The sequence below is a fragment of the Osmerus eperlanus genome, chromosome 15 (genome assembly GCF_963692335.1).
Source record: "Osmerus eperlanus chromosome 15, fOsmEpe2.1, whole genome shotgun sequence".
NCBI lineage: Eukaryota > Metazoa > Chordata > Actinopteri > Osmeriformes > Osmeridae > Osmerus > Osmerus eperlanus.
Genome location: NC_085032.1, coordinates 12559640 through 12581435, shown reverse-complemented (window position 1 = coordinate 12581435; position 21796 = coordinate 12559640). Strand labels below are relative to the sequence as shown.

The following is a 21796-nucleotide window of genomic DNA, read 5'->3' as shown; positions in this document are numbered from 1 at the left end:
TCTCCTTTCTTCCCTCCCTCCCTCCCTCCTTTCTTTCTTTCTTTCCTCCCTATCTCCTTTCTTTCGTCCCTCCCTCCTTTCTTTCTTTCTTTCTTTCTTTCCTCCCTATCTCCTTTCTTCCCTCCCTCCCTCCTTTCTTTCTTTCTTTCCTCCCTATCTCCTTTCTTCCCTCCCTCCCTCCCTCCTTTCTTTCTTTCTTTCCTCCCTATCTCCTTTCTTCCCTCCCTCCCTCCCTCCTCATCTCTTGTTGACACTACAACTGATCATTAACTGTACTGCTGGGCAAGGTATAGCAATGCATTTTAAACACACCCACACACACACACACACATCTATTCCGCACACACATTTCTCTCAAACACACAATCTCTGTCTCACTCTCGCTCTTTCGCTGTCTCTCACACACAAACACAGTTTCTAGGAAACACTTCCCTTTCCTGTCTGGGAGGCCTGTAACAGGAAATAATGCACGAGGCACATTCCAGACCTCAGAGATGTAAACATTCCAGACCTCAGAGATTCTTTTCTCATCTCGCCGCTCACACACACACACACACGTTATGATGCTAAATCTGTGTAGCAAGGTCTACTCCTCAAATGATAGTCTGACATAATGTGCAGGATAACGTGCTGTAATCCTGCTCTCTCACTGGAGGAAGGCCGGCTGTTCCACAGCTATTCAAACATCGAAGCAGGTGAACCAGGAGGGGCAACGCTACTATAGGAAGGTCCTCATACAGTGTGTGTTTGGCACAGTTTATCTGAGTGACACCTGTTTGGTCCACTGCCCCCCCCCCCCCCCCCCACACACACACACACACACTTTTCCGTTTGCCATGTGGCCAGAGGACAAAAGGAGAATTGACAGAAGAGAGGGAGGAGGATGGGAGGGTGGGGGAAGGCGGGTTAGAGGGAGGGACGGGAGGAGGAGGGGAGAGGACCATTTGTCGCCCCTCGTTTAAAGCAGGGGTCATGAGAGAGACAGGAGTGGGTGAGGGAAGAGGAGAGGAGGGCTCTTCACCTGCTCTTCCACATCTTGACATCTCTTTATCCTGACACACAAACACACACACACGCACACAGCTGGATGTAAGCCAGGGCATTATGTCAAAATAGTTCCTGTTCCTCTCCTGCAGCCAGTTGTTCATCTCTCCCTCTCTCTCCCCCCCCACCCGTGTGTGTACGTGTGTGTGTCCCTCCCCCCACCTGGTTCTTCCGAGCGTTGCGGCTGATGCTCGGGGCTCTGGTGGGCGTGGTCTTGCTGGGGGTGGAGCTAGCGGAGGTGGGGCCTTCAACTCCGTTGAGCTGATTGGCATTCATCACCGTGGTCATCATGGCGTTGATGGAGGAGAGGTCCACACCTCCGTCCCCTCCTTCCATCTCCTCCCTCCCGTTCTCTCGGTTCAGTCCTCCTTCCTCCTCCTCCTCCTCCTCCTCCTCCTCCTCCATGGCTCCGTTGCTCCCTGGGGAGAGAGAGAGGTTTAGAACTAGCATTTCTCACACACACACGCGCGCACACACACACAGTCTCATAGAAACACACACCTGTAAGGTCATTGTGTGTGGAGTCTGAGTTCTCTTGTTGCACAGAAAGCTCCGCCTCCTGTGAGGTCAGCTCCTTAGTGGCTCCTCCCCCTGGACGCTCTGAAGCGGTCTCCATCACTGTTCACGCACACACACACACAAACATACACACACACACACACACACACAGTGAGCCGGCATGTCATGTGACATTTCCAGGAAGTAATGCAGCCAGCTGAGTCATGATGTGTTCACATGACTACTGAGCTTCACCAGTCACACAGTAGAGTCAAAGTACACCCAAGTACACTTACATGTGTGTACTAGCTAGTATGCAGGGCAGGAAAGAGGGTTAGTACACAAGCTAGGAGAGGATGTGACCTTGTGTCAGAGAAAGACAACAGTTTGGCACAAAGCCCAGGGGACAAGAGTTTAATAATATACCCTCTATGGTGGATGCCGCACACACAAACACACACACACAGTGTTTTATAGACCAGACACCTGTTGGGAAAGATGAGGAGAGGAGGTAAGGGAAGAGAAGGGTAGGAGAGGAGGGAAGGGAAGGACAGCAAGGGAGAGGAGAGGCTCCTAATTGCTGCTTCCTGTTTCATGGCCCCACAGGAAGTCTCCATCCGGACCAGGCCACTTCCTCCTCCATAGAAGAAAGAGTGGGAGGGAGAGAGAAACACACAGAATGTGTGTGTGTGTATGTGTGTGAAAAAGGATGAATGCATGATTGAAGCTGGAAGGGTAGAGATAAGAAAAGTCTGACGTTCAAATATGAAGGGATGAAAGAGGTGAACTTACAGGAAGACAGGTTCCTGTCCTTACTGTACAACAAACGACTAAACAATTTGGCTGTTTGCTCTGACTATAGCTTATAAAAACTGCTTCTTGCTGAGTGATTGTCAACACACACACAAACACACACAAACAGGAGGCTGTTACCAACACATCTCAGGGTTAGTGGATTTGTTTGGATTTGTTTTCTTTCATTAGCCTAGTATCACCCTTCCATCCCTCTTTCTTAACCCCTCCCCCCTCCCCCGTAGCTGTTCTGTGATTGGAGGATCCACTGCTGGGGCAGCACTTCTTACACCCTGCTCTGACAGACAACAACAGATGGTGGGGGCAGGAAGACCGGGAGAGGAGGACGAGAAGAGGGGAGGAGGAGAGACGGAGGAAGAGAGAAGAGGGGGGATGATGAAGAGAGGAGAGACGGGATCCAGACCTCTGTGAGGAAGGGGGGGGAGGGCTGGTGACTGCTGGTGTTTCACAGCAGAAGGCTGCACTTGTCAGGGGGAGGCCATCAAACACGCACCGAGGGCAGAATGTTCTGAGTGTGTGTGTGTGTGTGTGTGTGTGGTGGGGGGCACAGGGGCTGCTGTTACTACATCTGTTCCCAGCAGTCACTCTCACTCTAGCTTTGACACCTACCCACAACCCCCTCTCCCCCGCCTCTCCCCCACCCCCCCTCCCACCCCAACATGCGCGCACATGCACGCACACACAGACACTCACACTCCTGGCATTCTTGCACATCCTTGTAAAAAAGAGCCCTGGGATCACACAGTGAGTAGTAGAGAGGCTACTTAGTCAACGTGGTTGTGGGGTGCGTGTGCGTGTGTGTGTGTGTGTGTGTGTGTGTGTGTGTGTGTGTGTGTGAGCAACAGCGGAAAAGTTGTCTCTCTGTGCCAAACACCAGCAAACAGGAATGCTGACCCATCCCATCTCTCTCCTCCATTTTGTCTCCTTCGCTTCTTCTCTCTTCCCTCCTCTCCTCTGAGGAGTCTGTGCTGAACTCTGTTCTCCTCACAGCAGCCTTCCCTAAATCACCCTGCAGCCTTCACGTGGGTTAAATCTGGCAACCCTATCCCCCACACACTCCAACACACCCCAATCTGGCAACCGTAACGTTCTGCTGACCATGCACAGAGGTCAGGGTGACTACCCCATAGTCCTCCTACTGTGAGGGGGGGGGGGGGGGGGTCAGGACACACACACACACCTGTGAGGGAACGTAACCCAGTGACAGAACACTCAGAGGAGGATGTGGGAGTTGTGTGTGTGCCTACGTGTGTGTGTGTGTGCCAGACTACTGTCATCATTCACCACAGGAAAAGAGAGAGACAGAAGTGAGAGAGAGAGAAACAGAAAGAGAGAAACAGAGAGACAACAGACTCAGTCAAATGAGCTGTTGGTCACAAACGCAAACGACCGACCAGGAAATCTTTGGTCTGAGCACCTGAATCTCCTCCTCCTGTCTGTGTTTCTCCCTTTGCCTCGTCTGCCCCTCTGCCCATCACGCTGGGCAGGGGAGGGTGTCTGGAGGTGGACAAGGAAGGACGGAAGGAAGGATTTTAAAACTAATTGTAACAGAGATTCGCAAAGTTGGAAATTGTGTTAGGGTTTGTTTAGTGTGGGAATGCAGTGCCCAGGTTCAGAGATGGGAAGTAAAAAAGTACAAATACTTTGTTGCTGTACTAAATTAGGTTCTGGTTTCAGTACTTTACTTCACTATTTATGATTTACAACTTTTTACTTTCACTCCTTACATTTTTTACACAAATATCTGTACTTTCTACTTCTTACATTTTCAAACCAGGCTCTTTACTTTTGTTTTAAAGTAATGTGTATGTAATGGCAACTTTTTCCTTAAGTATATGTCAGAGCCCATCCTTCTTTACTGGAACTTGAGTGGAAAAAGTGTAGTCAGCACATCAACTTTTACCAGAGTCTTTCTAAACATTAGAATTGTACTTGAGTGAAGGATGTGAGTACTTTTGCCGTCTCTGCTCAGGTTATTTGTGTGTGTGTGTGTGTGTGTGCATCAAAGCCTAGCTTGTCAGCTCACACTCTAGGTTAGGCAAAGACTTGAGGGGGCTGGTAGTTGAGTGATGGAGAGAGGGATGGGGGAGGAGAGAGGGATGGGGGAGGAGAGAGGGATGGGGGAGGAGAGAGGGATGGGGGAGGAGAGAGGGATGGGGGAGGAGAGAGGGCTGGAGGAGTAGAGAGGGATGGGGGATGGAGGACAGGGGATACTGTGACCATATGTTGCGTATTTATTACTACATCCCCTCTGTCTCTCTGTCTCATGTCTCTCCTCACACCTCTGAACTAGCACACACACACACACATCACAAAGCTGCAGTGTTAACATCCAGTGGTCTGGTTGTTAGCTAGGCTAACATTAAAGGCTAACTGAAGTGTGTGTTCTTGTGTGTGCTATGTGGGGGGCGGTGCAGGCAGAGTGTTGAGGCATGACGCTCTCCTTAATCACAACAGGAAACGCACCCTCCCCAGTCACAAGAGCCCCCCTCTTCTGTGTGTGTGTGTGTGTGTGTGTGGCTGATTGATGAGAAGAGACCTCTCTCTCTCTTCCTTTTCCCTGCTTCCCCGTGAGTTTAAGAGGACCACCCCTCCCCCTTTCTCCCTGTCTCTCCCCCCTCTCATCTCACACTCAGTTACTAATGCCCCTCCTCCCCCTCCACAAAGTTTTCTGCTGCCCAAACTTGTTGCACACACACACACACACACACACACACACACACAACAGGAGAGAGGCAAGAGAGAGCGAGAGAAGGAGGGGCTAAACAGGCTTGAATACACATAGTGAACCCCAACCCATCAGCATTCCATAGCAGATGCACCAGGTAGCCTGGTTCACACACACACCACTTCTCTCTCTCTCTCTCACCCTCCCCCACCTCTCCCAACACAAACACACCCAACTCCCTGGTCTTTTAAATCTCTCTCCGTCCTTCAGTCTCTCTGTGTCCCGTGTCCCCCCCCCCCCCCCCGACCAACCTCAACCTCATCCCTCTGTATCAGTGTCTGCCCCCTCCTCCTCCTCCTCCTCCTCCTCATCTCCTCCCCCGGACCAAAGGTCAGAGTGTCGGTGTGGTTCGATGTTTGCAGAAGCAGAGAGGGAGGAGGAGAGGAGGGGAGGACAGAGAGTGGGAGAAGAGAGGGGGAGGAGAGGAGGCTACAAAGACCCTCTTCTCTGCTTCATCTTTCCTCCACTTCCCCCTTGCCTGAAGGTTTCTTTTCCCCCTCTCCCTCCATCCCTCCCTTTCATACCTTCATCCACCCCTTACTCCATTTCTTCACCCGGTCTCTTGCATCATCCTGTCTATCCGCCACATGTTTCAAGGCAGTGATTCCCACCCAGGCTAGACCAGGCCAGGAAAACACTAATGAGAAACTGCCTAGCCAAGCTAGGTAATGCTAACATGACAAGAAGGTTGCAACAAGTTTCAGAGAGACGTGTTTCTGTGCCTTCAACAGCTGGTGATGAACACAAGCACACGCACACTCGCTCAGGACATCTGCACGCTCCGTTAGAACATCATGAAGATATCAGACACCAATCGTCACAATTAGGCAAGATGAATAAATGAAAAGTGAAAGAATTAAGTGGTTTAGCCATAATGACTGGATGGTAACTGGTGACATGAAGGGTCATGAAAGAGCGGGATGGCCAACGGGAAAAAATGATGCGAAAAGTTCAAGAACGGAAGTATATCCTGGATGCAAACGCAGTGACGGGCGGGAACGAAGGCTGAGGGGGGAGAGAAGCGGCCATGCTGAAGGGAGCGTCACCACGGCGATGCGGGGCATGGGGCCGGAGTGGGACTGCGTGAGAGAGCGTAAGCAGCTCTGCTCAGCCTGGATGGGAGGAGGAGGAGGTCAGAGAGGGAGGGATGGAGTGGCGGGGTGGTGGAAGGAGGAAGGCGGGCCACCGTGTCTCTCGTGAGGAAGAGACACGCGGTGACCTGGGAGCAAGAGGAGGGGAAAAGAAAGAAAGACAGAGAGGGAGAGAGAGAGAGAGAGAGAGACGCACTAGGAGAATAGAGTATTGAGGGGATGGAGGAGAGACGCGTTGAGAGAGACAGAGGCACGGCGGAGGGAGGGAGGGAGGGAGGAGAGCAGGGCGCGGGCGGAGGCGGTATATTTACCCGTCCAGAGACCCGGGCGAAAACGCAGCTGGGCTCGGAGGCGGGGTCGAGGGCGGAGCTTGGGGGTGTGTGGCGAGGGGATGTGGCTTGGGATGGCGAGTAGGAGGAGTCCCACCTCTCGCCCGCCTGCCTGCCCACTGGGCGTGTCAGCGCGCTCTGCTTACACTGCAGAGAGAGCACAGAGACCACCTTTAACAAACAGACGAACCGGGGTCACACAAACTTTTTGCGCTTTTTCACAGCAGCACAAAACAGCAACATAATCAGGGCTATTTGGTGTGTCAGTGTGTGTGTGTGTATGTGTGTGTGTGTGGTGCAGACAAAGGCATTCTTAAACACACTACTTCCCCATGTACTTACACAAGGCTCCCTACATCTGCATCTACAACCTGTCTCTCTCTCCTCACATACACACACGTTTTTGAACACGCATGCAGACTAGTCAGATTACTTTTTTGCATCGCTGACATGTTTGCTGGGAGTAGCGAGGCTATTCAAATGAGAGGATACTGCTGTCCTGATATACATGTCACACCACGAGAACAACAAAAAATAAAAAACACTTCCTGTTATGTGAACTTTTATCATCTGTAGTTATGCGGCTGGGCTGAACGCCACAGCATGTTCTCCGTCATGTCCAGACCTATAGAAACACACTACCGAGGGTGATTCATACACCAGTCACCGCTGTGTGTACATGTGCATGGCTGCTTGATTGAAGTGCCAGCATCTTTATCTGCACAAACTGTTCAAAGACAGGCCCATCCCCAGGCCTCTCCCTTCTCCCTGCCCTGTGCTGTACCTCATGATTGGTTGAAGCAGGACTCAGGGAGCCAATGAGCAGTCACTGAAGGGTACAGAAGCAGAGATGGAGATTTTCCCAACAAAGAACTGGGTGAGCGAGTTAGACCAGATTCTCCCTGTCTCTTCTCTCAGTCTCTCTATCTCTCTCTTCTCCCCCTCTCCCAGTTTCCCCTCAGTTCTCTTCCTTTCCTTACCCAACCAGTCTAACTAGGGGTGTAACGATACACTCAGCTCACGATTTGATACGTATCCCGATACTGGCATCACGATACGATACGTATCTAGATACGTAGAACCCCCCACAAAGAAAAAAATAATCATTCTAAATCAACTTCAAGAATGTGCAAATATTTTTATTTGAACTTCTGTATGTTAAGTAACAATGTTTGTGTACAACAGTGGTTCTCAAACTTTTTACACCCCGTACCACCTCAGAAAATATTTGACTCCAAGTACCACCATTATGACCGACGTTACAGTAGTAAGCCTATCCTCAGGGATGTGCACAGGTACAGGCTAGTGTTGCCCGGGCAACAGCCTGTTTGGCTGACCTGCCCCTCTGGAGAAAGAAGCTAAATAAACTTTTTTTTGTGGCTGCATCAATACGATAAGCCCATCATCAGTAAAGTTAAATTGCAATATCATCCAGTTCTGTGTTAATTTATTTTGCCACCATAACATCATTGTTTGTATTCGCACGCCGGTGGACTGCGAGTGAAGGAGGAAATCCCTTACACTTTCACGTGACTTTTTGAAGTAATGGAGATAATGACAAATGCCCTGTGAATAGTAAAAAAATAAATATATATCCACTTGTGTCTTGAATAATGTGCAGCATCAGCTTGTAACGTTTGCATCACGTCGCGCTACCTTCCCTTATATTGACGTATAATCATGCTACTTTACATGAATCAAAGAAAAGTAATAGCCTATGTAGCAGCAGCAGGCTAACATAGCTAAATTATGTCCAGTCACTGTGGTATAGTACTGTAATAGGAACCCGGGAACAGTTTGGTCCTAGCGCGTGCCAACATTTATCTTTGTTTCGAAGCTAAAATATTATAGGGAAGGTAAAACTGATTTAAAATCACATTTCAATGATATCATGGTTAAAGTATTTAAATATTTCTGAGATTCCTCCGCGTATCACTAGAAGGGGGCACGCGTACCACAGTTTGAGAACCACTGTTCTATATCAGTCAAACTCATTTTGCCCTGCTAGGCTACTGCCCAGTTCAAGCTGTGAATGCTCAAAGATGTGTGTACGCGAGATGCAGGTGCAAGATAGGTAGCTCAACCAATAGGATAAAACGAATGTCATATCGAAAAAATATCGTCATGACTCCACGATACATATTGTTACATTTTTGTAACGCAATGTATTGTACCACGATATATTGTTACACCCCTAAGTCTAACCCTCAGTGTTTCCCTTCAATCTATATTAGATACTTCCACCCCTTCTCTCACCCCTTCTCTCACCCCCTCCCTCGCCCTCCTCCCCGTTTATATGGTAACCTCTCCCTAAAGTAATTGATACAGGGGAGATGCTGGTGTGAGGAGCAGCCAAATAGTGATCTCTCCTGCTGACAACTGCTCTCTCACTCTTTCCCTATCTCTCTCCATCTCTCTTTTTATCCCCCTCCCTCCCTCCCTCTCCCTCTCCAGCCCCCACACTTGTCTGTGCCTGTCATCCAGCCACACAGCAGCCCCACTGCATTCCTGCTATGTCACACGCACGCACTCTTTAAACCAATATCGTAGAGCAGGCGTAGGCCAACTTCTTCATCAACGACAACTAACAACTGCACTTGCATGAGCTCATTCTATGCTGTAAAATGTGCTAGTAAGCTAAAGTCTCAAATGAAAGGGACCATAGAGATTAAGAGGGTGACAGCACGCTAATTAGCTTAGCCATAGACAGCCCAGTTGTTCCTATGGAGGTTTAGCAGTTATTAGCATGCTAATTAGCCTAGCCATGGACAGTCCAGTTGTCACCTTGTCATTATTGTCTAGCTTTGTTCTGCTGTGTGACAAGCCAAAGTTAGCAGCCCTAGCCCCTGCTTCTACCCCCTGCTCCCCCCCTACCCCCCACCCCCACCGTTAACAGCCCCATTCCCACTAGATTTGTAATTAGCAACTCTTAACAGCCACTAATCTGATAATCTCTTTCTTTACTCCCTCCCTCCTCCACCCATCTTTCATCCCTCCATCTTCCGCTCCCTCTCATCAGCCCCTCTTTTCCCCTCCCTCTGTTCATCTCTTCCCATATACCCATTCCAGTCTTTCTCTCTCCATCTTTCAAAATTAGTTCTAACTAGGTGTCTTAGTGGGTCCATGTCCTCCCAGACAGGTTTAACTGGTCAGTTGTCCAGGAGACCAGAGGCACAAGATGCTGTTACTATGCCACTGTACGCAGTAAGTAGGACTAAGCTGTTAAATCAGAAAAACGGCCACGCGCACGCACACACTGACAGAGAAAGAGCTTGGGGGTGGGAGGGAGGTGGGGTCCTTAGTCGTGTGTGAAGCAGCTGTCCTCCACCCCCCTAGCGTGTGAGAGAGGGAGAGAGAGAGAGAGAGAGAGAGAGAGAGAGAGAGAGAGCGAAAGAGAGAGAAAGAGAGAGAAAGAGAGAGAAAGAGAGAGAAAGAGAGAGAAAGAGAGAGAAAGAGAGAGAAAGAGAGAGAAAGAGAGAGAAACACCACAGGTGTCAGAGACAGCCAGCAACTTCTGGAGCCCTCTCATCCAACACAAACACTGGCCTTTATTCTTCCTTCTCCCTCTCACTTACACACAAACATGCGTGCGCACACACACAACACATGCTAGCTTGGCTAGAGATGCTAACCTGCTGGCTGCACGCTAGACAGACACACACACTTTTGGGGAGCTTTTCTTCTCCAAGCAGAACAAAGAGTCATGCATCACTAAGACTTTAAAAAGACATTGTGCTAAAGCTAGCTGTAACTCTGCTAGCCAGCATTGAGGACCATTTCTCTTTTTCTTCAGACTGAGGTCACTTGGCTGTGTGACAGGGACGGAGAGATGGAGAAAGGAAAGGAAGAAATGAAAGGATAGATCATTTTAAAAGGAGAGCTAGAGGAGTAGGGAGGGATGGAGAGAAGGGTGAAGAGATGGACGATCCAGTTTGACAGGATGCCATGACAGACAGACGAGGATGGGGCCATTACAGCCACATTTAGCCACTACGCTAAAACTGTGCGTGAGCACACTAACACACACACGGTTGAGGTGGGGCTTGAGTGCAAATGCAGATTGAGTGTTGACAGATGCCAGCCCTGACAGCTGCCTGCAAAAAACAATTTCTCTCTCACACACACAAACAATAGCACACCCTGTACCCCTCTCTCGTCCTCCCAGTCAGACACACAGCTCCAGTCACTCTGATCCCCATATTAACCTTGGCTCCATGTCAGACACACAGAGGCGTCCTGTGAGAGTCTGAAAACACTTGAAGTGTTTGACTCACAGTAACATACCGATGGGATTCACCAACTCCCTTCTCTTTATCCAACCCTCTCTCCATCACTCACCTCTCCATCCCTCACCTCTCCCTTTCTCTCTCTCTCTCTCTCTCTCCTCTCGCTCTCCAAGTTGTCCGCACAAACTGAATTTAGTAGGCTACTGTAGCTACTAGATGTGTATGTAGCTACTAGATATGTGTACTAGTACACATATTCGAAGCATCTAAAACAAGAAAGGTGACATTTTGAGCATGTTGAAGAGAAGTGCTGTGATGTAGTTACTAGTTAACTTGAGTCCTCCCTGAGAGGCGTGGCTGTCTCTGCTTCCTCATTCTGAACTGCCCCTTCAGGAAGTTTCTCGTCTCATCAATGAAAGAAAGAGAAAAACTTGAAGGGAAAAAGAGCACAAAAAAAGGTCACATGGGAATGTCTCCTCTCTCCCTCCCTCTTTACATGCCCTCCTTTCCTCCCTCCTTCCCTCTGCATCTCTCGTTCGCTCGGTTGTGTTTCTTCTCAACTTTTTATCTCTTTTCTTCATCTCTGTAAAAGTAGCTTCATCTCTGCCATACTTACTAGTGCAAATGTCACTCAAGCCAGGCCGGACAAGACCATACCTGACCCAGGCCAGGCCAGACAAGACCATGCCTGACCCAGGCCAGGCCGGGCCAGGCTAATGTAGTTTAGCTCTGCTCTTCTGGCCCAGTTGTCTTATCTGGTCAACAAATGGTCCATTCAGTTACATCTGCTCTAACAAATCAACTTCATAAATCCTTGACACACACACACAGACACAACTTTAGAAACAGTCCCTCTCACAAACACACACACTTAATAACTGTATCACACACACAAGCACATGCACTCACAACACATGGACACTGGTCCAACACAAACAGCAGTGTTCAGAAGGAAGACCACTTCACTTTCTGTCAACTCAATTAATGCACGTAGCCTAAAAATTAAGTTACTGGTAATGGAAACCGCCAATCCCAGGCCGCTATGTGCAGTGTTGTCAGGGAGACAGTGAGAGAGTGAGAAAAAGAGAAAGGTTCAACAACATTCCTTAACAATAGGCCTAAACCTGAGTGACTATCTCACTCCAACCCTCCCTCTCTGACAAGCCCTAGCAGCTAAGCTCAGGTTTGTTCAGCACCTGAAACACAGAAGGGAGGAGAGTATGTGTGTGTGTGTGTGTGTGTGTGTGTGTGTGTGTGTGTGTGTGTGTGTGTGTGTGTGTGTGTGTGTGTGTGTGTGTGTGTGTGTGTGTGCCTCCAGGCATATACAGGCAACAAGCTCATACATGCCAAAGCTGACAGAGCCCTGGACTTACTCAGCACACACACACCCTTGTCACACCGATTAGTCTACCAGAAAGCGTGGTGTGTGTGTGTGTGTGTGCTCCTCCCATACAAAAGCACTGCTTGTCCAGTAGCCTAATCTTAAAGAGTCTAGGCGTTTCTGATCTGAAACCAGTCAAGCAATCTCTCTATCCTTCTCACCTTCCATCTCTATCACTCCATCTCTGTCTGTCACTCTCCCTCCATCTCTCTCTCCCGCTCTACCTCTGAGTTTCCCTCTCTCTCCACAGCGCCTGTAGCCCATTTACAGCTTGGGGTAGTGTGTGTGTCTGTCTGTGTTTTCTGTCAGAGAGCAGAAGTCAAACGACTGGAGAGGGATTCACAACCAACCAGCCCCAGGCAAGAACGCCTCTCTCTTTCTCTTCCCTCTCTCCATCCCTCTCTCTCCAGAACTCTTCTCGCCATAATAGCTCTCTTTGTGTAGCCAGGAAGAATACACCCTTCATCTGAACTGACTAGGGTTATCCCTCTGTCTGTCTCCCCCTCTCTCACACATGCACACACACCGACCACACATGATTTGTGGCAGTCAAGCTCTTTTTTTTTTTCCTCCCCCAAAGAGGACAGCTACTGTGGTTTGTGAGAGACAGACAGAGACACATACAAGGCGAGACACTTAGCAAACTCAACAACTAGATGGCTCAGTTCAGCTGAGGCACCTCATTTTCTCTCTCTCCCACCGTCCCTCCTTCTAAATAGATCACTGAGCCAGCCTCTCCCTCCTCCCCCTCTCCTGTTGGCTTCTCTTTCCTTCTCTCTCACTCTGAAGTTGCACAGTCGTCTAACACTCTAAAGACAGATGCAGGCCAAAGTACAAGGCCAAAGCATCAGCCAATGGCTGCCCTCCTTCACTCCGATCCACCCACCTCTACTCCACAAGCCCCTCCCACTTCCCATACACAAACTCTGCCCAGCCACATGGGCCTTAGCCCCTCCCCTTTGGCTGCAACCAATCGGAGCCTCTGAAGCCAGCTGTTGATCGAGGACAGGCCTGTCAGTGACGGAGGAGTGAAGAAAGAGGCGGAGACACTTTGGGGGGGGGGGGGGTCCTCACACAGCAGGGGTTATCCATCACACCCCTGGGGCACACACACGGGCGCACACACAAACTCTTTTTGTTTTGTTTTTCTCTCTCCTCTCTGCTACACTGAAGTGACTCCTCTAGCATCACATCATGTACTACTCCGCTCTTCCATCACCCTCCTCCCCCTCTCCTCCCTTCTGAAATAAGAGTCACATTGTGTTTTGTTCCTCCAGACTGGAACTCCAGCAGAGTAGGGCCCGCTCGGTGGCCAGCGGCCCCAGGACTTGAGCTCCTACAAGGGCCTGATTCATCCTGAGGGAGGGGGTGGAGGCCTGGAGGTAGAGGAACTTCACACACCCTCCCCAGACCACTGTGGTCCTCTAGCAGGTCCCTGGTTACCCTAATACTACACTACGAGATTACAGGGCCACCAGCTACCAGCGAAAGCTGGACAACTCAACACTTCTCTCTGCCGCTTTTTCTCCATCACTTTTTACTCTATTTCACGTTCCCTCTCACCTTCTCTGCAATTTCAGTTTATTCATCTCGACTCCCCTCCTCTTTCTCTTTCCTGCCACTCTGACAAGCAGGGACAGAGAGAGCTCTGTCTAGAGCCAGGTTCCAGCTCCCTAGCCATCCTTAACATGCAGCTAGCTGCTTGGGAGCATCATCATCATCATCTGTTAGCACTTAGCATCTACCATTAGCAGATACTTGACCTTTATCCTGTAGCATGGTCGCCTGTTAGCCTAGCATCATTACACATGCAAATACTTAGTTCGTTTTTTAGCCTCTAGCTAGCATGTAGCATTATCATAGTGTGGTAGATAGCATCTAGCGTTAGCATGGTGTGGTAGATAGCATCTAGCGTTAGCATGGTGTGGTAGTTAGCATCTAGCGTTAGCATGGTGTGGTAGTTAGAATCTTGTAGACCACTCCCTGGTAGGATGTCAAGCCCCAGTGCAAAGGGCCTCCTCTTTCGATAAAGAAGTTAATGTTTACAGGAACAGCAGAACAGAACGATAAACTTTGACTACATTTCTGCCCTAGATTATCTCTGGTTTTCTGCCTCCATCTTTCAGTCTCTCTTCCTCTACCTCCACCTTTCAGTCTCTCTTCCTCTACCTCCATCTTTCAGTCTCTCTTCCTCTACCTCCATCTTTCAGTCTCTCTTCCTCTACCTCCATCTTTCAATCTCTCTTCCTCTACCTCCATCTTTCAGTCTCTCTTCCTCTACCTCCACCTTTCAGTCTCTCTTCCTCTCTTAAACTGAATTGGTTTACTAACACACACACACACACACACACACAACTCCTCCATATCTCTCCCCTTCTTTTGCTTTGACTTATTACCCCTCCTCTAAGTTCAAAACTTCTGACGCCTGAAACAGTTTAAACCACCCATTCTCCTCTACGCACTCCTAACAGACACCCCCTCCTCCCCAACATAGTGGCCAGTGCTTATCATAATTACAAGAACCTGAAACAACATTCAGTATCCACCACTTCCTGTTGAGGCAGGAAGTCAGAGACCCTCACCAGTCTTCAGGGATAGGCCATTTCCTCCTCCAAAAAAAAGGATAAAAACGACAGAACTGACAAAAGGGGTTATTTTCCCTCTCATCTCTGTTTTTGTTGCTCTTACAGTCTTCAATATACTGTAATCCCCCCCACCCCGTTCTCCTCTCTTGCTTCTCTTTCTCACAGTCTACCAAAGCAGACATCTTCCCTCCATCCTCTGCTGCAGATGAGGTAATCAGAGTGGAGACAAGCAGACAAACAAGATGGCCGCCGCTAATCTCTGCTCTTGCAGGAGTCTGCTTCTTACACTCACTCTAGTAGTCTCCATCTTAATTCTATGTAATCACAGCTGTGTGATGATACACTGATACACACACACACACACAGGAGTGTGTGTGCACTTCTGTGTGTGTGTCAGCACAGTCAGCATTACAGTGACCTTGTCTTGAGCAAACTGATACTAAACTGTCAGTAAGACACAAGTAATGACAGGATTTCTACTGAAACACAAAGGGGGGACAGGATGACTCAAGGATAACTGGAGGAGTTCATAATATCAGATCTTCTCAAAAAGGTGTTTATAAGAGCAAAAAAAGATAGGAAAAAGGAAGGAAAAGGGAGAAAAGAGGAGAGTAACCTAGTCTGATCTGCTGTTACGTAAGTGACCTGATGATGATGGCTGAGCTCTGGTTCACCTGTCTGTCTCTGGTTCACCTGTCTGTCTCTGGTTCACCTGTCTGTCTCTGGTTCACCTGTCTGTCTCTGGTTCACCTGTCTGTCTCTGGTTCACCTGTCTGTCTCTGGTTCACCTGTCTGTCTCTGGTTCACCTGTCTGTCTCTGGTTCACCTGTCTGTCTCTGGTTCACCTGTCTGTCTCTGGTTCACCTGTCTGTCTCTGGTTCACCTGTCTGTCTCTGGTTCACCTGTCTAGATCTACCATCTATCCTGGCTCACCTTTAAACTTTATTTCTGTGGGGTGGGGTGGGGGCTGGCAACAAACAGATGGAGAGAGAAGACTAGAGTGATAAAGAACACAAGAAAGAAAGAGAAGAAATAGTTGGACAGTGCAAGAATATTAGATCTAAAAAAGGAGGAAGTGTTTGGTTGATGATATTCCTCTTTTAAACTTTTAACAGACCAACAACAACTTTAAATCTACAACTCTGTTTTTAGTTATTTTTCACTGGATTGTCTAATAATTCACTCTGTGTGTGTGTGTAGGGTGGGGTGGAGGCTAGGTTTCAAACCAAAGAAAGGGTTGTGAGTCTTTGTGTCTCCTGCCTGCCTTGAGGGCGTCGACACAGCCTACCACAACCTGTACTCCCCATGGGAGCTGTGTGTGTGTGTGTGTGTGTGTGTATGCACGTGTGACAATGGAGAGGACACACCTAGGCTAGTCCTATACCCCTTCCCCCCACTAAAACACACACATCAACTATCTACCCCGAACCCTCCTTACCTCCACCCCTCCCCCACAGACTTAGGCAATGCCTCACCCCCTTGCAATCCCCCATCACACAGTCACACCTCCAGCCCCCTCCAGCTAAGAATCTTTCCCCTCCCCCTGCTATGAACACTACTACCCCTTTCGTCTAACCCCTCCCCTCCTCTTGTCTTCTTTCCCCTCATCTCTTCCTCAATCCTCCATTTAAAACCCTCCTCCCCTCCTTCTCTCTAACCACTCCCTGCTTCCTCCCCCGCTTCCCCATCTACTCCTCCTCTGTTTCACCTCTGTTCATCCCAGTTTGAGGATGTTTTGGAAACACGGGGAAACTTATTCCTGTTCAAATCTTTATCGACAAGTTGTCTCTAAACAAATTTCTGGTGTGACAATCTCTTTCAGGGAGAAGTCTGTCCGGGCGACAGTGTTATGCACCTCTGTGTGTGTGTTTGTGAGAGTGTGAGTGTGAGTGAGAGAGAGAGAGAGAGAGAGAAGAGAGAGAGAGAGAGAGAGAGAGAGAGAGAGAGAGAGAGAGAGAGAGAGACACACACACACATACCTCTGGGTGTTTGTGAAGGAGGCACAGGCATGTCAGTGTCTCCCTCACCTGAGAGGGTGCGCTGTAGAAGAACTGAGTGATGATACAGTATCAGGGGAGTGGTGTGTGTGTGTCTGATGACAGATTCCCATCTTTCATCTCTATACAGTCATTCAGAGACTATTCCGGCCTCAGCATTGAGAATGATGAAAGGACGTTAGAGAGTATGTACAGCTTCACGGGAAGAGGTCTTCCTCTTCCTCCTCCTCCTAACACATCATCATCGCCCTGGGTTCCACTCAAGAGGTCGTGGTTGTTAACTGGACAGTCCAGAACGAGGTCACTCTGCCTTGCTCTCAGCTGCTGCTCACTTCTCCTTTCTACACAAGATAGAAATGCTGAATCATACGGAGACTGAAGACAGAATTCACCAGAGCACACTTTGCCCTCAGATCAGCGGAGGGGACCGAGGAGAGAGAGAGAGGAGGGAAAGATAACAGTAAGAAGACTGGACAAAGTACGACGGTGAGAGATGAAAGGAGTTGGGGGGGGGTGTAGAGAGAGAGAGAGAGAGAGAGAGAGAGAGGAGAGAGAGAGAGAGAGAGAGAGAGAGAGAGAGAGAGAGAGAGAGAGAGAGAGAGAGAGAGAGAGAGAGAGAGAGATGAGAGAGAGTGAGAGAGAGAGAGAGAGAGAGAGAGAGAGAGAGAGAGAGAGAGAGAGAGTAGAGAGAGGAGAGAGAGAGAGAGAGAGAGGAGAGAGAGAGAGAGAGAGAGAGAGGCTATAGTGTCAAGAAACTTCATCCCTCGCACCCCTCCCCCCCACCGCTCCAGTCTCAGCATGGACCTCACCTTTCACTAGTACCCTCCCTTCCCCCTCGTCACAGCTGTGCAGTGGGATTCTCTCCACTCAGGTGTGTATGTTTGTGTGTGTGAGAGGGGGAGAAAGATAGAGGGGGGTGGGGAGGGGGGGGGGGGGCACTCTTCTAGCACCCAAGAAGCAGCCAAGACTTGGGGCATACATGCGTTGTCTGTTGCCATGGAGACTGAGGCGTGTCCCATGTTTACAGAACAAACAATGGTACCTTTTCAGCAGAGGGACAGGGGGGAGGAGCAAGGAAGGGAGTGTGTGTGGGGTATGAGTGTGTCTGCATGGTTCCTGGCTGAACCATAAACTAAGACAGGATTTGGAGAAGGGGCCGTGCTCTCGGAGGATGCCTATTGAAGCAGCTCTACTCTGCACTAACAGAGCTGTTCTCTCTGAGCATCCCCTATTGAGGCAGTATTACACAGGGATTAATAGGGATTAGCTCCCTGTTCAGCTCAACCCATTCAGATGCACAGGAAACAAGATTGTCAGGCTGCAAGTCAGACGGCCTCTCTGTAGGAAAAGCAGGCCTTTAAACCACACAACACTCTGGCATCACAGGTAGATAGCCACTCGACTGCCCAAGAGTGTGTGTGTGTTCATCAGGCCTATCACTTGTCAGACAGCCAGGTGACTCACCTGTGGTTGGCTGGCAGTGGCAGCTTTTACAGACTGTTGTGGTTGTTGTTTGCTAACGATCCATCTCTGTTTGACATGTTCTAGAACACATCCTTCAAGATCATTTTAATGACGATCAAACTGTTTTCTACTTAAAACATCCTTAAGTAATTTAACAAAAAGTTGAACATTTAGAATGTGGCGTGGCTGTCTTCAAGGATACAGGGTGTGTCATATCCTCTCTGTGCTAACATCGCGGTAAATTAAATCTGGAGACTTTATGGTAACTAATTCAGTCTATCTATTTGCATACACACACTCCCCTCTCTCTCGCTCTTCCCCATCCTCTCCCTCCCTCTCTGTTACACATTCAAGAACGGCATCGCCTAACCAGTTTTGTGTGTAAGCACCACCTTTTTTTTCCTCTCTCCAGTCTCCCTCTTACCCTCCCTCTGTCTCCCCCTTCCTTGCCTGGCTCCAGTGAGCAACAAGTGCTGTCTGTGAGTACCACCCCTCCCCCTCTCCCCCCTCCCCTTCCCCTCCCCTCCCCCTGCTGCCTCCAGAAGCTATCGCAAATCCTCAGCCCAGAGCAACTGCCAGCTGACAGGACTGTTTAGTCAGCAAGAAGGACGAGAGAGAGAGAGAGAAGGAGGGAGAGGGAGGGAGAAACGGAGAGAGAAAGCAACAGGCTGGAGAGAGGGAAGACGACAGGGAGGAGACAGAAATGGTGAGCGAGTACACACAAGCAGACAGTGAGGAAAGAGAGGGTTAAAAAATAGTACAGCCTAGAGAGAGAGAGAGAGAGAGAGAGAGAGAGAGAGAGAGAGAGAGAGAGAGAGAGAGAGAGAGAGAGAGAGAGAGAGAGAGAGAAACAACCGTACCTTCAAATCATTTCAGATAGTCTCTTTGGAAGGAGTGAGTGCAAGAGAAAAAAGAGGAGAAAAGAGAGGAGAGAAGGGGGTTGTGGAGCCATTGTTTCTCCACTTCCTCCATCTCTTCCTCCTTCTTCAGTCAGAAGGCAGTTTCACTTCCTGTATCCCCCTATGATCCTCCTTTCTTCTACCCCCTCCACTCTTCTCCTCTGTCCTTCTCTCCTCTCCTCTCCCCCTCTCCATCTTCTACACAGCCTTGTGGCAGCTGCTGGTACAGGCTCCATTTTCTATCTCTCCCTCCCTCCCCCATCTCCTCCCCTCCCCTCCTGGCATTCTTTCACATCAGTGACATGGCCCTGGAGTTAGACTTTGGACCCACAGTAAATACCTGCTTTATTTGCTGCCTGCTTGAGGCTGAAGGTGGCCGTGTGTGTGTGTGTGTGTATACGTGTGTGTGCTCCATGTCATGTCTGTTTCCATACATGCGTCTTTGTGTCAGCATTTCTATACAGACAGTTGTGTGTACGTGTGTGAGCGAGCACGTGTTTGTGCAGCTGTGGTGTCTAAAGTACACGTAACCTTGAGAGAAAGGGACCATAGCTAGTAGCTAGCACCATCTTCAACTCTAACCATCACCCTCGCCTGCTAGTCTGAGAGAGCTGGACCCACCCATAGCTTTTTAGCAAGAGCTAGTCAGCCCTAATCCTCGCCTGCTAGCCTGCTTATCAGTGGGCGCTGGTCCACACCCCACCCTGTGGGCTACAGCAGACCAGGGGACAGATATCAAGCTTAGTCTCTCTATGTAGTCATCCAATCTGTATTAGCTGCCCATCTACACACATGTTCGCCCAATACCATTAGATCTAGGCTATTGATTCACCCATGGTTGGCTTTTTGAGACATAATAAGAATTATAATCACGTTTCCAATGCTTTCATGCTTAATCAATCCAGCCGTCTTTTGCATTGGCTATCTGCATTGGTTGACCAGTAGAAAACTTTCTGTTGATTCCAATGGAGATCTCTCCTCCTCCACATCCCTCTATCTCGGGATGGGTAGAATTGACAGCTTCTGCCTCGCTATATAAAGATAGAAAGATGAGGTCTTGTTTGGACTGCCTGTCCTGTACCACAAATGGATGAGTGGGCCTCATCCGTCTCCTCTGCCCATATATTTACCTCACTAGCCCACAGACTATACACCCACGCAATGGGGGTCTAACTAAGGACTGTGCAGAGTGGAGGGAATATCGTTCGTCTGCGCATGTGAGTGTGTGCACGGCAGCTTGGATGCCCACACCTGTAACGGAAGTTCAGCAGAAGAAAAAAAACTCTTTGAAGTGGGATCTATAAGTTAGTGTGCACACACACACACACACACACACACACAGAGACACACAGTAACAATGGGAGCACCAGCACTGTCCTACTTTAGCTCAGTTGGACCCACTTCTCAGATTTCACTCATCACTGACTGTGGGCCGCGCAGCCCCCATTAGAAAACACTCTGGCTTGCCCACACCTGAATAAAGTCTAACCAGACTAACAAACCGGCAAGCTAACTAACCTAGCTACGGCTCCATAAACAAACCACCAAGCTACAGTAACTAACTATCTAACCAACCATCCAAACACTATGGACTAGACGGCTAACCACCAAGCTTAATAACAAAAACATCAAACTACAGGCTAGTCTGCTAATAATTTGCTAGCCAACTCGGCTATCTCACCACCCTAACACAATACAGTAGGCAGCTAACAACCATGCTAGACTATGTATTAGTATTGTCAGATCTACTGATGCATCATGGGAGACAGGGCATAGCTCATGCATGTACGCTCGCATCCTCCAAATGTTAGGTGACCCATAGGAGCAGGCAAAATCAATAGGGCCTAGATGATGTTAACAGTCAAGAAAAACATTTTTTGTCTTCCCAGTCTCTCTCCTCCACACACACACACAATCTCTCTCCCTCCTTTCATAACCCAATGCCTCACCCATCTACCCCCCCCCTACCTCCTGCACCTCATAACCCCAATCTCCTTCATAACACAGTTCCCAACTTCCTCTACCCATCCCTCTCTCCTTGCCCCTTTCTCCGATTCCCCTCTTCATCTCCCTTTTCTCATCCCTCTCTCCTTCCCTAACCTACCACAATCCTGTAGGACTATCTCCAGTGGGGTCCCTGTCTACCCCCACTAGTCCCTGAGCTAGGCTGGGCTGGGGGATGGAACATAATCTTATCTAAAAAAGGCAGGTTATAAATAGCCAGAGGACCAGAGAGGACCAGCAGCCAGCAGCAGCTCGCCTGCACCTCTGAGGAGGGGGTAGCGGGGGGGGGCTCTGCAGCCAGAGACACAAGACCCCCCTCATTCACCTTAAGGAGGCTAGCTGGCACTTTCTGAGCGGTTTGAGATGAGGCTTGTGCTATTACTCACACAGGCAGTCAATGGTAAGCTAGGCTAGGCAAGACATATGTAAAGTACAGGAGGCTAACATCAGGAGCATGCTAGGCTAAAGCTGCCTATTTCTCTACATCAATGCGGCTAGCCAGGCTAGGCTAAGGAAGCTAGTGCAACAGTGCAGTCCCACATGAGGCCTCATTAGCATCGGAGCCGACAACACCACTTGTGTTTTGTGTTTAGCCCTGACAGCTACACGTGGCAAAACAAGTCACTCTTTTACTCAAAACGGTTCGAGTCCCCCCCCCCGAACACACCCCTCATCATCCCTTCCTCCTGATCCCTTCCTTCTGGCTCACAGAGCATCAACAGGTTACTGACTAATTA

The 21796-nt window shown here is 49.2% G+C and overlaps 1 protein-coding gene across 4 annotated transcripts in view; it reads right to left on the bottom strand.

The window, feature by feature from the left end:
- Positions 1–21796, bottom strand: part of rreb1a (ras responsive element binding protein 1a) — a 42558-nt gene that overhangs the window by 17201 nt on the left and 3561 nt on the right. The window contains exons 2-4 of one of the 4 annotated variants that reach the window (XM_062480173.1): positions 6486–6674; positions 1546–1662; positions 1207–1463 (exon numbers count right to left, since the gene is read on the bottom strand). In XM_062480173.1, the coding sequence (XP_062336157.1) occupies positions 1207–1463; positions 1546–1660 (372 nt within the window). In that variant the 5' untranslated portion in view covers positions 1661–1662; positions 6486–6674. The remainder of the gene's footprint in view (positions 1–1206; positions 1464–1545; positions 1663–6485; positions 6675–21796) is intronic. The other 3 variants (XM_062480172.1, XM_062480170.1, XM_062480171.1) reach the window with 3 other exon arrangements.